This window comes from Sitophilus oryzae, unplaced genomic scaffold (assembly GCF_002938485.1).
Source record: "Sitophilus oryzae breed Bouriz unplaced genomic scaffold, Soryzae_2.0 scaffold_1496_pilon_pilon, whole genome shotgun sequence".
Lineage (NCBI taxonomy): Eukaryota > Metazoa > Arthropoda > Insecta > Coleoptera > Curculionidae > Sitophilus > Sitophilus oryzae.
Window position 1 is genome coordinate 230,907 of NW_022146165.1, and position 17,490 is coordinate 248,396.

At 32.1% G+C, this 17,490-nt stretch overlaps 1 protein-coding gene across 1 annotated transcript in view; it reads right to left on the reverse strand.

Moving 5' to 3' along the window:
- Positions 1-17,490, reverse strand: part of LOC115877645 (sulfotransferase family cytosolic 1B member 1-like) — a 32,480-nt gene that overhangs the window by 11,624 nt on the left and 3,366 nt on the right. The window contains exons 2-3 of the mRNA XM_030893890.1: positions 7,881-7,977; positions 7,645-7,825 (exon numbers count right to left, since the gene is read on the reverse strand). Coding sequence (XP_030749750.1) covers positions 7,645-7,825; positions 7,881-7,977 — 278 coding nt within the window. The remainder of the gene's footprint in view (positions 1-7,644; positions 7,826-7,880; positions 7,978-17,490) is intronic.

Here is a 17,490-nt window from a genome sequence, read left to right on the forward strand (position 1 = left end):
GCTTGAAAGTCTTTTTCCAAGCAGTTGTTCACAAAGACATTATAAATATAGACCGAACATCTCATTCATAAATACTCGTTGGTAGTGTATCAAACATTCCAATGTGTCAAACAAGGACAGAAGAGACAGAGAAGTCTAAAATTTCCGACCCCGGCAACTAGGCGCATTTGGATTGTTCTAATGGCCAGTGGCGTATCGTTTTTTGGAACGAATTTAATTAGTAAAGTATGAGTAAAGTAATTAGTAAAATGTTTACTCCATATTAATATACTACATTAACACTTTTTCGTCAGATGAGTTTTGTTATAAGGTCTAATATAATAATATAATTAATATCCCACATATACTTATGTCGAAACGTTAGTAGGTAGTTTTCGAAAATCGCTCCAACGTCGATTTTCAATTTAAACGTTCAGTTAATTCTATATAAACTTTCAGTTACTTTTGAATATTTACAGGGTGACTCAAGCTTCCGAAACAGTTCTATATTAGGTTTGTGGTTGGTGACTTTTCTTTCAATTTTTTTTTTCAGAATATGGAGGCAATGGTAAAGCACATTCTAGACATTTTTGTAAACATAGGTGGCCGGAACATATTTTCAAACTAAAGTTGTAGATTTGCCATTAAATTTCCATTCCAGAAATATCTAGGGTTGCCACCTGTCCTTTTTGAAAAGGACAGTCCTTTTTTGGCATAACTTGTCCTTCTGACTTTTTTTGACTTAAAAAGTAATTTTAGTTACGTATTTTCCCTGAGAAAATTACCTACAGCAAACAGAAATATTATTTTCGTCCAAATTTAATTAGAGATGTTATAAAACTTATAAATAAATTTTTCTTGTTTAGAATAGGCAACATTATTTAGAACTTCCCGTTTAATCTCAAATGATAATTTAGGTTTTTAGTTTTACCTTTTTGATCTTAAAAAGAACTTTTTAAAATTAGTAATTAGTAACGATTTAGTTAGTTCGCAATCGATAGCTTCCTGTAAAGTACTGTGTAATAGTTGTTTAATCTTGTATTATTAATAACTTCCTATACCTAAAATCAATATTTAATAAAAAAATTGTGTTTTTTTGAAAATATAAGACAAGATTTGACTTTCGGTCTTCTTCTTGTATTATGATGGCTCTGATACGAGGCAATTACCTTTTAGTCTCTCAATAGAAGGCATTTATCATTAAAAGTATCAAATCTGTGTGCTACAGTATGGGATTTCTGTCGCATAATAATGAATATTACGTTTATTTACAAATCCATTACTTTTAAAGGTAGCTTCATCAGACAATCAAATTTTAGTTAAATGTCCCAATCTTCATGAACTGTATTAAGCATATGTATTGCGGTTTGAATCACCCCGAGAATCACCCTGTATGTTGACAAAAATATTCTGAAAATGTGCGTTACAATGGCCCCCATCTAATGTAAAAAATTGAAATAAAAATTACAAACCAAAACGTAATAGGTAAAAAAGCTTTTTGGAGGCCTGGGTCACTCTGTATATAGGTATGTATAAAACTAGTAGCCTAAGAATTATTTACAGTTCGTCCCATTCTAAAAAAAAGGTAAACACACCGTACAAATAACTCTAGGAAGAGGTATTTGTACGGCGGTAAAAAATTGTTTAAACAAGGCCGAAGGGGCAGATATAATAATGCAATAAAATCTAAAAAAGGGCGGGTAAACACCTTTGTTTATTTGTTGAGCAAAATTCCTTTAGAATATCGTATATAATGACCAAAATATGACGCAATTTTAAGAAAAAAATGTCACTTTCTGGCTTATAATAAAGTTTCAAATGCAACGTTTATATTCAAATTTGTTATGATCTACAACAGTTAAGTAGTAATTGAGACGAATTATAATTCAATTACCGGCTACTATGTTCTTGTTTTAATAGCTCAAAATTCAACAAATATAATTAGAAATTATTTTAATTGTGAGAGGCTCCCTTGTGGGACGCCTATGTACGGCAATTACGGCGCGGCGGAAACAATACCTACCTGTGAAAAGACAAATTCGGGTAATTTGAGCTTATTTTTCCACACATTTGACACTGTCGTACAATATTGAAAATTCGCAGCTTCAAAAGTACGTTAAACAAAAGCAAAAACTACTGAAAAACACTGAAAAGTTCACTTCGGACTAGATTCCGACTTCAAACACACCGTAAGCTAAACCACGCTAAACGTAGTACGCTATAAGGGACCATGGGCCGTCGCGAGGGGTGGTGGGACGGTCGGCTCATTTCATTCTGGAAGACTAGCAGCGACGTTGCCATTAGTTCTAGGCGTTTCAGCACATTAAACAGTAAACATGTCCTTTAATAATAACGCATATATCCTCTGGTTAATAACATATTATTACGCATTCTTCTTTAAAAATAAACTATTAATTTAATTAAGAAATTGAGATTTATTGATATTCGGTGAAGGTTTTAAAGTCACCTTTTCTGCAAATCAAACTAGGTAGATAGGCGCAAATTTGAGATGTGGCAATGTCGCCTTCTCTATCTCAGTTGGTTTTTACAGTACGTAGTCAACCTCCGATTGTTTGATCGGGTTAAAATGCAAAATGTGATATCTGTTCTTCCTAAATCTATGAGTTGTTCATATAAGAGCTTGTAGACTGGCTCGCTTGATATGTTGAATCAAAGCATTTTGCGTTGGAGGTATATTCTCAATTGCCCTGTTTTTATGAAAAGGAAACGTCTACACTCGTTAACAGTACACAAGGATGATGTGGCATCATATAATAGAACCACAAATCTTTCCATAGTACGCAAAATATCTTCATCTGGATCTCTTCCCATAAGCAGTTGTTCAAAAGCCGAATTAACATTAGGATCTGCTATCCAAACCTTCCAAGCTCCTTTCTTGCCCACCCCACAGAATGATGACACAGTATCGCAACCTGTTATAGAATGAAATATTGATAGATATCTGCAAGTCTCCTGTGAAAGCTGGGAACATAAGCCATGGATGCTATTTAATCTTTGATGTTTCCCAGTTCCAAAATCGAATTTTTACGAGTAGATGAAAACACACAGCAGTTATTTAGCTTTTTGGTAAAACAGCTGACAAGCGAAACTTTTATTGGAAAAATAATAGTTTGTACGCTCGAAGAATCAGTAATATCTTCTTCAGCAGAATTGGATCTTTCAGATATTTTGCCATCGTGGCATCAAGAAGCAGATGGTCGCCTTCTTCTGCATTATAAACATGCAGTCGATAATGGCCACAACTGCGTCACCATTTGAACGGTGGATTCAGATGTTGTTGTCATTGCAGTGTCAACATTTTTTAAAATTAAAAACATTTAACAACTCTGGATTGATTTTGGAACTGGGAAATATCAAAAATTAATTGGCATCCATGGCTTATGTTCCCAGCTTTCACAGGAGACTTGCAGATATCTACCAATATTTCATTCTATAACAGGTTGCGATACTGTGTCATCATTCTGTGGGGTGGGCAAGAAAGGAGCTTGGAAGGTTTGGATAGCAGATCCTAATGTTAATTCGGCTTTTGAACAACTGCTTATGGGAAGACAGATGAAGATATTTTGCGTACTATGGAAAGATTTGTAGTTCTATTATATGATGCGACATCACCCTTGAGTACTGTTAACGAGTGTAGACGTTTCCTTTTGATAAAAAATAGGGCAATTGAGAATATACCTCCAACGCAAAATGCTTTGATTCAACATATCAAGCGAGCCAGTCTACAAGCTCTTATATGAACAACTGCTTGGAAAAAGACTTTCAAGCTCAATTGCCTGATAATTGGGGATGGCAAAAAACTAACGACGGATTTCTGCCATTGTGGTCTACCATTCCAGATGTTGTGAAAAGCTGTGAGCAACTAATCGCTTGTAGCTGCAAACAACGGTGTTCAGCATGTAAATGTGTAAAAAACGGTCTTCGGTGTACACACTTGTGTGCATGTGAAGGACATTGTTCTGAAAACGATTAATAGAGTGTATTAACTATAGACTTAAAATACAATATTTAAGTCTATGGTATTAACTTATTTTATTAAAATGTTATTTTTATTTAGAATGTTAACTTATTTTTAATGTTCAAGTCATTTTTATGCATATATACGTTTGATGAAATAAAATATTATGAACATAAATAGAAGTTCATATTTTAGTAAAAAGGTTGGTGCATAGGGGGTGTTGGCGAAGGGATATATAAAAGAAAAATTTTGAGGGGTTGTTTAGGGTAGCATCTAGTTGTAGATGTATCGTATTAAAATTTTAATATCATTACTAAATTTGTCGACCCCAAAAACCTATAAGTTGATATCAAACACGAAATTTCAGATAAAATGTCAAAATTTTGACATTTATATAACAAGATGGCCGCCATATAATTAAAAACAGTGAAAATATTTTCAAATAAGTTATTTTAGTATAAAAAGTAAAATTAAAATGGGTTTTTACAAAGAAAAAAAAAGTATTTATATCCCTAAAAGCCGTTTTTTGACCCCCACTTTAATGACGTCATACGGGTGGTGGGGGGCCCCAAAATTTTGGGGTCTGGGGCGTTTTTTGATGCTTGGTAGCTATGTACTATCCATATCCAAAAATTCAAATTCGCCGCCAGCACTGAAATATTTTTATGCTATCCGACCCCACTATAAAGGCGGCATCCCACGGCGCGTGTATCGGCAAGCCACGAGCAAGACTCGCCGATACACGTGTCGTGGGACCGGGCAGCTATGGGGCAGCTCGTCATTTTTGGCGCGGCTCGGACATACCCGCTTTCTGTCGGTAAACTTGACGATACTCAAAGGAAGGCGAGCCTCTTCGAGCTCGGCTCGTGTTGTGTTTAACCCGATCCAACGATCCTCGAAACGAGTACGGAGGTTCGGTTCAGTATCAGTGTCGTCTTGACTTTTGTTGCGAACGGTTGGAAGGATGACAGAAAAAATAATTATGGAGTGGTCCAACGACTTGGTGCTCGAGTTTTTATCTTTCTACGAAGATGAACCGGTGATATGGAACTCAAGGGACCCAGACCACAAAAATAGGAACCTGGTCTATAATGTGTGGAAACAAATTGAAGAACGTCCAACATGTTTACGATGACGGAATTAAAAAAAGGGATAGCCTAATGTACATACATTGCAAGTTAAAATAATAAAAGAAATTAAAATTATACATAGACAATAAATAAGTCAATCGCTATAATTTCTATATAAAGTGATTTAGTACAATCTACAGCCATATTATCTATATTTTCAATAAAACCATTTAACTTTTAAAAACATACCAACCAAATAGGTAATTTGTAACTACAAGTTAATAAGAACTGTTTAAATTTTGCATACGTAAAATTCTAAAAATTCTTCACTTTTTTACATACAGAAAAATGACAGATACAAAAAAATAAATAGGGCTAGTTTTCACCCCCCTCCCCCAGTATGCTATATCAAATTGTATTGAATTTGAAGGGGCAACCTATAAAAGTACTTACATATTGCGGCTTTTATACAAAGACACTCTCCACCAACGCCTTTTTTTTTGCCGTTGTTGCTGGTTCAAAAAATTACCCAACATGATGTAATAAGCGGCTGCAACACAAGCTGCATTTCGTCTTCGTCGATTATTCATGTTCATGTTGCAACACCACTGGCACGACTAAAAACTAAATTTGCCAAACCAACACGAGCCTGCTTCACGACCTTTCACGCGTCGTGGGATCGCATCCACTTGCCAAGCCCAGATTAACGAGCCAAGCCTAGGCGAGCCTAGACGAACTCAAGCCACGAGCCAGGATCGCCGATACACACGCCGTGGGATGCCGCCTTAACAATGTCGAACGCCGGCTCCTGTTAAGGCGGCATCCCATGGCGCGTGTATCGCCAAGCCACGAGCAAGACTCGCCGATACACGAGTCGTGGGACCGGGCAGCTATGGGGCAGCTCGTCATTTTTGGCGCAGCTTGGACGTACTCGCTTTCTGTCGGTAAACTTGACGATACTCAAAGGAAGGCGAGCCTCTTCGAGCTCGGCTCGTGTTGTGTTCAACCCGATCCAACGATCCTCAAAACGAGTACGGAGGTTCGGTTCAGTATCAGTATCGTCTTGACTTTTGCTGCGAACGGTTGGCAGGATAACGGAAAAAATAATTATGGAGTGGTCCAACGACTTGGTGCTCGAGTTTTTATCTTTCTACGAAGATGAACCGGTGATATGGAACTCAAGGGACCCAGACCACAAAAATAGGAACCTGGTCTATAATGTGTGGAAACAAATTGAAGAACGTCCAACATGTTTACGATGACGGAATTAAAAAAAAGGGATAGCCTAATGGCTTCTTTTCGAAAGCTTATACAAAAAGTTAAAGACACAACAAAAACTGGGTCTGAATCCCAGAATGTATTCAAACCTGATTGGTTTATATATTTTTATATATTATCTTTATTTTCAATAAAACCGTTTTAACTTTTAAAAACATACCAACCAAATAGGTAATTTGTAACTACAAGTTAATAAGAACTGTTTAAATTTTGCATACGTAAAATTCTAAAAATTCTTCACTTTTTTACATACACAAGAATGATAGATACAAAAAAATAAATAGGACTAGTTTTCACCCCCCTCCCCCATTCACCCCCTCCCCCAGTTATTCATGTTCATGTTGCAATACCACTGGCACGACTAAAAACTAAATTTGCCAAACCAACACGAGCCTTCTTCACGACCTTTCACTCGTCGTGGGATCGCATCCACTTGCCAAGCCCAGATTAACGAGCCAAGCCTAGGCGAGCCTAGACGAACTCAAGCCACGAGCCAGGATCGCCGATACACACGCCGTGGGATGCCGCCGTTAGAAAAGCTTTTAATTCAGTTTGGAAAAATGCATTTTATGTACTGAAAACAATGGTGCATTTTTGAGCATTTGCTAAAATAGCTTAAAGTGTATGTAATGATATTTGTTTTTTAAGTTTTAATTTGTTTAATGTAAGTTGAAAAGAAACGTTTAATGGTATTATGAAGTTTATAAGGTATAAATCATAATAGATAAGAATAAATACAGAATAAAAATACCAAGCCAATTAAATTAATGAAATAAAATGAAATGAAATAAAATAGCCAGAATAAAAATACTCGAAAAATACCATGTCATTTAAGTGAAATTAGTCAAGAAATATAAGAATTAAGTCATATTCGGAAATAACTTCGCAATTTTTCGAAAAAAACACATATTATATTTTATATCGCGGAAAAGCTTAAAAATTACGTTTTTCATGAAATCATGGACAACTATGGCTTCATTTAAAAAAACATATGTTTGAGTCATATGTCAAAAATGACAGACTTTAGGAAAAAACTGAGACTACAGTCTCTTAAGGATAAGGATGCGATTCTCTTCAACTTTCATCTGAAAACTTTTTGTCTAAAATAGATTATAATGGAACTGGGGAGCTTTATTAAAATAGTCGAAATTTTTTTTTTTCAAATATCTAGTAATCCATAAACTTCACATATGTTTGTCCTCACAAAACTGCAATTGTTTCCCCATTTAACCGATTCTCTAGCTCCACTAGTTTCCAATATACCCATAGAGAACGTCGTAGAAAACTCACCTTGTATATTATATTTCGGAATATGTACAAAATATATATTATTCATACCTTAGGTCTTTTGGTGCCATCCTGTATTGCTTTAGGTAGAAGATTAAACGGCAAATGGGTTTTAATACATACAGGACTTTTTTGGTTTTGTACAAATTTTAAAGAGTCGTTCAAAAATGGTGGAACATCGAATCCTTCAACATCTCTCATAAGGTCCCTGTAGTCAAACAAAGCTGACACTCTAAAATAATATATTTATATAAAAAAATTCAAATTAAAACTTAAAGAATATTTACTCCAAAAATGGAGAACGTGCACCCAAATTGACCTGACCACCCTCAAAATCAAGATCGTTTAATATCATCCATACCATTTCTTGTGTCCAGGTAGTTCCTAAAAAATATTAAGCATTCTGATGATGAAGAAAACAAGAAAAATATATCCTAATAACAATCACATTGGAACAATAAGCAATAAACTTTCAATGTCATAAAATTTTTCGAATCATTGTAGAGTATACAGGGTTATTCACGCTATTCGACGGTGAGTATTGTAGTTAAAGTTAAATGAACAGATTTTTATAAATAGTTGTAAATGTTCGGTCGTTAAAGGGCTAGTAGAGCTACAACTCAGCATTATTTTCAAACGATACAAAGTGTCCCAAAAAAACAAAAATTATAAAAGATGTATTTTTGGTTTACCTCGCTTAAATCTAAGCGTTTTTGAAAAACTCGTATTAGCAATTTTGTGAAAATTCTATAATTCTAATGCCTTAATGTCTCTAAATTATTTATGTTTTTAAAACAACGTATGCCCAGTAGTTTATTTCAATTACTAAATATTGTGTTGCTATAATATATATATATATATATATATATATATATATATATATATATATATATATATATATATATATATATATATATATATATATATATATATATAATACAAGCTTATACAGTGTATCTAAAAATTAATTCTAAATAATTACTAGTTTTAAACCGCATATAACATAAAACACATTTATTTATTAGCAAGCATAAAACACACATTTATTTATTATTATTTATCGTTATCGGTATACCCATGGAATCTTATTAGTTCAAGAAAATATGCCTTCAAATACAAAGTTTTGATAAAAATTTGTGTTATGAATGTGTGATATGAGTAACTGTGAAAAATCTAAAAACGAATTGTGAAAGATTTTTTTTTAAATTCACCCCCGGAGAAGGGGTGAAATAAATAAAAAAAATATTTTTCAAAATTTCGGAGAAACGGTTAGGAAAAGGAAACTAGAAAAAAATTCAAATTTTACATAGAAATGATCTTTATACTTTTTTTGCTCAGATCAAAATTAACCGAGATAGGGTGGCTAGAAGCTATACAGGGTGCTACAAATTCGAGGTACGAGCATTGGTATCTCGGTAACCACAACAGATACGAACATGGTTAAATTGGGGCAAAGTTGCCCCCGCTTTGGGATCTTCACCAAGATGCTATCAAAAAAGTTTTAAAAATTTCAAGGATTACTGAGTTTTTTGGAGAAAACGGATTTTTTTGAAAATTATTTTTATTTTTTCCTGCCGTTACTTTTAAGAAAATCAAAAAACTAATTGCACATTCTCATAGCCACTTTATAAGGGCTATCTGATAGTATTTTTAGATTTTCAAATTAGCTGATAATTTGTGAGATACAGAGGCCAATTTAATTTTTTTAAATACGGACCCGCATTTTTTATTTCAGATTTTGAAAGAACTCGGTCTCCTGAGTAAAGTGATATGCCACACTTAATATTTTTTTTTGTTTCGGACATTTAAACACAATTTATTCAAACTAATTTCAAGTCCGGCTCTGTTTTTTTTTTATTTTTAATCTATTCATCGTTACAATATTGATAAGCTTTCAAACTTGACAATGACGTAAAACAGGTAAAACATTGAATATGGAAAATCAAATGCAATAAAATAATATACAAATGAATACATTACTTCACGTCATTTGTAAAAGTGAAATCAATACATATCAACATTTACAATAAAGAGTACAAAATGCATTCCGAAATATAAGAAGAAAATTCAGAGAGCTATAAATAAAATTGAACGAAAAATAAATTTGTGCAACACGGAGGGTGGTAACCCTTTCGAACATGTCGAGCATTAGAAACTAGTTTGTAGAAGTTGATTTATTTATAATAACTACGATTAATATTACGCATATTATTAAATCGCACATTGATATTTCAAATTAACAATAAAAAAAATAAAAATAATATCTTTAAATTGCTGACCTGGATATAATTTATTTGAATTCCAATTGGCTTGATTTTCCTTATTCAATATTAATTAGCGCTAATTAATATTGTTGCGATGAATATAATCAGATTAAATAATTTTAAAAGCCAGAGTTGGACTTGGAAATTATTTTAAATTATAATTAAATAGTTTTTTGTTGTTGTTAAGGTACCCAAAACAAAAAAAAGTATAAAGTGTGGCATATCATTGTACTCAGGAGACCGAGTTCTTTCAAAATCTGAAATAAAAAATGCAGGTCCTTATTTAAAAAAATTAAATTGGCCTCTGTATCTCACAAGTTATCAGATAATTTGAAAATCTAAGAATACTATCAGATAGCCCTAATAAAGTGGCTATAAGAATGTGCAATTAGTTTTTTGATTTTATTAAAGGTAACGACAGGAAAAAATAAAATTCATTTTCAAAAAAATCCGTTTTTTCCAAAAAACTCAGCAATCCCTGAAATTTTTAAAACTTTTTTGATGGCATCTTGGTGAACATCCCAAAGCGGCAACTTTGCCCCAATTTAACCATGTTCGTATCTATTATGGTTACCGAGATACCAATGCTCGCACCTCGAATTTGTAGCACCCTGTATAGGATGAAAGTAGAAGTTGCTGGAAAATTCGTATATTTAACAATTTTATTAAATTTGCTTGTAAAATTATAAATTTCAATTAAAATGATGGTGAAAAATATAAATAAAGAGTTATTTTTAATATCGGAGAAACGGTAAGAACTTTGAAAAAACTTGTTTCAATAAAAGCTGTCCCCTAGCTTCCAGACACCCTATCTCGGTTAATTTTGATTTGAGCAAAAAAAGCATAGAGACCATTTTTACGTGAAGTTGGACGCTCTACAACTTTTTTTTTCTAGTCCTTAACGTTTCTCCAAAATTTCGAAAAAATGATTATATTTATTTATTTCACCCCTCGGGGGTAAATTAAACAAAAAATACTATTCGTTTTTCGATTTTTCAAAGTAACTTATATCAAAAATTTAAGTTTTTACCAAAATTTCGTATGTGAAGGCCTATTTTCTTGAACTATTATATTGTTAGCCTATTTCTTTAAATTAAAACTTTTGAGATATTTGAAAAAGAAAAGAAATGAAATATGATCCAATTATTCTCTTAGGTGAGATTATTCCTGTCGAAATATTAATTGATTACTTGCGCTAATTGATTTTGAATTCTGCATGAGTGTATAAGCAACGGTATAAGCCCACGGCCACACAGAAAGCGTTTTTAGCGTTTTGCGTTTTTTGCGTCTCCAGCGCTTTTTGCGATTTTACCGTTTTAAGCGCTTTTTTCGATTTGTGTCCATTAAAAACACGCAAAAGACGCGACAGGTCTGCAGTTTCTATCAAGATGTTAATTATAACGTCGCAAGCTAGTGGATTCCCGGCCCGTCCAACAATCAATCCTGTGAGAAAGAGATAGGCGAGATCGGCGCCGTTAGCGTTGAAGAGACGAAGATAGAAAATGCTGGGATTGAATTGTGGACGGGCCGGGGCATATATTCGGAGACAAACACAATCTACTGCTAGTGCCAGTGGTGTGTGTAAAATTAATTATTATTATTTGCCATTTATTTTACAAATTTTAGTTTATTTGTTTATAGCTTTTTTACGTTGTAGTGTTGTACTTTACGTTAATACTTGTTATAATTATAATATAATATAATAAATAATTATAATTATATAATAGAATAGTAAACATTTCTAGTTGCTAATGCAATTTTAGGACATGATTTATGAAACATTTTGGAGTGAAACTTCTTTACGCGCGCTGGGAGTAAAAATTCAAGGCCGTGACCTCGGCCGTGACATACGAGCTAGTGAGACGGCCCTGACACACGAGTTCGTTGTAACGAAACGTGTTAACGGCTTAGAAATACGTAGTGACGCGACGTGTATTTGTGAGCAGTCCACGTGTTTATCAAAAATATTGATATTTTAATACAAATTTTGTAAAAGCGAATCAAATTATTTCGTGTAAAAGCATTTGTTACACGTAAAAAACTATTTTTATTATTTTACGCGAATAAAACTGTTACACCTAAAAAACTATTTTTTACGCGTATAAAACTATTTGTAACTGGTAGAAAACTATTTTTACGCGTATAAAACTATTTCTTACTGGTAGAAAACTATTTTTACGCGTATAAAACTATTTGATGCGTGTAAAAATCTATTTGTTACACCTAAAAAACTCCTTTTTTACGCGTCAAAAACTTATTGTTTCTGGTAGAAAACCTTTCTTACGCAAAAAAAATTACGTGTAAAAAACTATTTGTTACACGTAAAAAAACTAATTTTTACGCGTCAAAAACTTATTGTTTCTAGTAAAAACGCTTTTACCCCAAAAAAAAATATTTTTTACGTGTAAAAAAACTATTTGTTACAAGTAAAAAACTATTTTATATTAAATTCTCCAATGGCGTAGCATCAGAAATTAGCTTGTACCTAGACGGTACAAAATATTTATTAAAACGTAAACTAATTTATCGTTCATTTTTGAGTAATGCATATACAATTTTGTATTTTATACTCTCACCTTTATAATATTAGAATATCTAAGTCGATAATGCAAAATTTATTTAACCGTCACAGTGGATAGATTATCAAGACAATTATTTATTTATTAACGTGTGTATAATGTATAATTAAATGAAAAATAATGTAATAACATATGTTTTAAACGTGTATATACATATATACTGTATGATCGAAAAAAACGGCGTCTTGTTTGTTTGGAAATGGCAATTTCACAAATGAATATTAAAAATTACATTATTCATTGAATCCGTAAGCGAGTGTGAAGGGAATTGACTAGATTCATTATTGTACCGTATAATCGAAAAAAACGACGTCTAGTTGGCTTGTAAATTACGATCGATGATATTCCCCATATAATTCTACATATAAAGTGACATAAAAACTATACAAAACGACATCGAAAAAAGACGGCGTCAGCGATAGCTATGAAATGAAGATCGCTGTCATTTTATATGTAAAATTATATGGGAAATGTCGTCGATCGTCATTTACAAGCCAACTGGACGTGGTTTTTTTTTCGACCATACGGTATAATAATGAATCTAGCCATTTCCCTTCACACTTGCGTACGGATTCAATGAATAATGTAATTTTTAATATTTGTTACCTTCAATCATAAGAATATCCTAATTTTCCACAAAAAAAATAAACAATTCTAGAAGCTTTGTGTTATTTTATTTATTTTTAAATTTTTATTAATTACTCACTGAGACTATTATTATACACCTAAATTAGCAAATTTTTTGAAAGAATATTTAAGAAAATATATGTAGTAACAAGTAGCCCACCACAAGTTTGTCCACCCCCAGCAAATCTTGGCAGATAAATTCAAGTTTTATATAACAACTATACATATAAATTTTTTATCACTAGAATTTTTAATTTTTTTTATAGTTTACAATTATTTTACATATTTGATATACATTTTTTTACATGTAAAATATATAAAAAAAGTTTATTGCAGAAATTGTATTTCTCTGATTATAATTCCCTACGCCACTGGAGAAATCCATGCTGAGTAGCATTATTTATAGTTTCAAACATTAATTATAATAAAGGATATTGAAAATACTACTTGGAATTATTAAAAATAGTTTGGTTTGGATGTGGTACAAAACATATTAAAAGCATTTTACATATTTTTACTGCTATAATGAAAAAATTTACATTTTATGACCATATAACAAAAGTTGTGTATCGATTTTTACCTGTGAAATGTAATTCCAACCACTTTTTTCTCGCTTCGGCCTTTGCAGCCATACGCTGAACATCTCACCATACTAAACAATACAGTTTATAAATTTAAAACAAAACAGTTCACAAAAAACATAAAAATTCTCTCGGTGTCACCTCGAAATCTTGTCACCAAAGTATGGCCGCCGATCGAATTTTGGCCTCACTAACCGACCACGGGAGAATATGCGTGTTAGCCGTCCCCTCTCTTTCCTTGTCTCTGCGCCGCGCCGCGCAAATCATTATACAGGACAATACAGGTCATGAAGAAGTGCAAATATTTTCAGGGCTGGTAGATCTCAGCAACAATCAGCCAAACCAAAACATATTTTCTCTTTGCCGTTTTTCAAATAACTCCAAAATAACCGAGTTATTTTACTTTAAACATTTCCAAAAAAAAATATTTTTTGCTTAAATGTTGAGAACCACTGCATGCAGCTTTTCGGGTTTTTCTGTCTGGTAAATTTAATCTACTACCTATGTTGCCATATTATCAAGAAATTATGGTTTTTAACTAAAAACTAAAAGAAAATCCAAAATCCTAAATTTAAAAAAAAAATTGCGAAAAAACTCATAATCGCGTTTCTGGGATCAAATATACAACCGCTAATAATAATTGCTCTTATTTAAGACTCGTCCTGTAAAATATAATAAAAAATCGATTTTGTTATTTTTGACTTATCACACATTTTTTACTTAAAATTTTTAAAAGCCGTCAATATGCCAGTTTCAAGAGCATTTTTATTCTCTTTAAATATTATTATGTATTTAAAAAATCGGAAAATTTAAAAACCTTTTTTTATGGTACACTGTATTACTAAAATAAATAGTTTTGATATATGAAGTTTTCAATTGAATATTTGAAATTTTCAATTGCCGCTTTTCTTGATATAAACCCTTGATATTTTTTTTATTTATTAAGAGCACTAATACTCTCTTTATATGTTATTTTTTATTCCTTGAAGGATAATTGAAGTAGAAATATTTCATTATGATGTCACTAAATAAACCGTTGTATAAAATTTTATACTGCTAGATGCTAGATGTTAATGATGAGATAGTAATACCAAGGGTAATACATTTTCGTACGGCCAAACTATCATTCCCTATTCTACTCCCTAAGGGTATACATTTCATAAATTCGCTATATCCAAATAATTAACTCTTTATCTTTTAAATGATCCTTTCACCACGTTTCATATAAATTTTTACTAACTTTACCCATTTGGTTGATGAAACCCATTAAATTGATGAATTTCAAAAATCTCTTCTAATACTTTTTGTAGGATTTCATTCTTCTAGATCAGATAGTAAGGAGTTTTCATACAACAAATTGTTCCGACATAATTTTACACTCTAATAGGATGAATTTCCTAAAATCGCTTTACGTAGCTAATTCACTAATCACTAATGACATTTAAACGAACATTTGCGCTAATATTTATGTATCTAAAGCTGGCGGTATGAACTGTCCCCTAAAATATCTAAAAACTTGATATATAATCTAACTGACACACCACTGACAATGACAAATAGTTTATTTCTGGAGGTATTGTGTGTAGATCTTTTTCAGGTATGTTTTAGTATTTAGTCGTTTTACACAAAGAAATAGCCATTAAACAATATAAAAATACTTCATAACAAATCTACACATACAGGGTGAGTTTCCTACGATGTTCTCTATGGGTATCTCGGAAACTACTGGAGATAGAGAGTCGGTTAAATGGGGAAAGAATTGCAGTTTTGTGGGGTCATAAATATGCGCCTTTCAGATTTTTGAAAAAGTTCATGGCTTACTAGATATTTAGAAAAAAACAAATTTCGGCTATTTTAAAAATTGTCCCTAATTCCATTATAAGCTATTTTAGACAAAAAGTTTTCAGATAAAAGTTGTAGATAATCACATCCTTAATGAGATTGTGTCCTCCGTTTTTTTCTAAAACCTGTCATTTTTGACATTTGACACAAACATATGTTTTTTTTTAAATGGAAACCATAGTTGGCCATGACTTTATAAAAAGTGCCATTTTTTAAGCTTTTCAGCGATATAAGCTATAATATGTTTTCTTCGAAAAATTATCGAGTTATAGCCAATTCTTATCATTCTTAAATAATTTCACTTAGTTAGCCATGGAAACAATCGTCTTTGCTCTTATAAATGTGAGCTGCCACATCCAAACTTTGTAAATTAAAATAAACAAAAATTGTAAATAAGAATTTTTCAAGTGAAGAAAAGCGTGTAAGATTATTGGTTCAACTTTTCTTGACCATACATTTTCGAGGAAACGTTGACCGGTGAATGTTATGTTATTTAGAGAATGATTTTCAAGACTTGTTAGAAAAGTTAAATTTAGTTATAGCCAATTCTTATCTTTCTTGACTAATTTCACTTAGATAGCATGGCATTCTTATTCTTTTGTGATTTATAACTTACAAAAAGTCTAAAACTAAAACAAACTAAAACTTAAAAAAATAATATCGCTGCAGTCACTGCATACACTTTAAGTTATTTTAGAAAATGTTCAAAAAATCCGCCATTGTTTTGAGTTACATCTTTTTAAAACTGAATTATTACCTATTCTCACAAAAGGACCGGTTGACTTAATTAAACTTCTCTCGTACCGCCACTTCGAGTGCCTCTCTTAATTCATAAGTTCTTTTGTAAACCTTATTTTTAACCATACCGCATAAAAAAAATCTAAAATAGATAGGTCAGGTGATCGAGGAGGCCTATGCAATTAGTCCACCTCTTCCTATCCCTGAGTTTATATTATTATGATATCAATAATTTTTAACATTTCTTTCATTATGCGGGGGGCATAATGAAAGTCATTTTGGAAACACTCTATTGATGCGCGAGTATATACACGCTTTTCTTCATTTGAGAAATTCATATTTACAATTTTTGTTTATTTTAATTTACAAAGTTTGAATGTGACAGCTTCACATTTCTGAGAGTAACGGCGATTGAACTTGTTTACATGGCTAACTAAGTAAAATTGTTTAAAAATGATAAGAATTGGCTATAATTCAGTAATTTTTCGAAGAAAACATATTATAGCTTATATCGCTAAAAAGCTTAAAAAATGCCGCTTTTTATGAAGTCGTGGCCAACTATGGTTTCCATTTAAAAAAACATATGTTTGTGTGATATATCAAAAATGGCAGGCTTTAGAAAAAAACAGAGGATACGATCTCATTAACGATGTCATTTTCTACAACTTTTATCTGAAAACTTTTTGTCTAAAATAGCTTATAATGGAAAGGGACAATTTTTAAAATAGCCGAAATTTGTTTTTTTCAAAATATCTAGTAAGCCATGAACTTATTCATAAATCTGAAAAGCGCATATTTATGACCCCACAAAACTGCAATTTTTTCCCCATTTAACCGACTCTCTATCTCCAGTAGTTTCCAAGATACCCATAGAGAACATCGTAGGAAACTCACCCTGTATATACCTTTCATTTAAAAAAAGAATCATCCAGATTGGTGAAGCGGTTTCGGCGGGATGGATGTAACAAAAAAACCCTTTGAGCTTTTATATATGTATATGGATGGATTGTTTATTTACCAGTGCTTATTTATAATAACATGCACGTTCATATACAGAAAAAAACAAAGAGTTCCAATGAGCATATGCCCTAAAATGCTTATTGAAGAAGTTACAGCCCCCGAAATGACAAATAAAAATAATATATTTTGTTTATTTTTAAAAACATTGGTAAACTGGTTTTCTTGAAATTTGGTAATTTTACACATATTTTAATTTCAACGCGAATGGCGATAGTGTAAAATTCCGTAATAGCCCTAGCTTTTCCA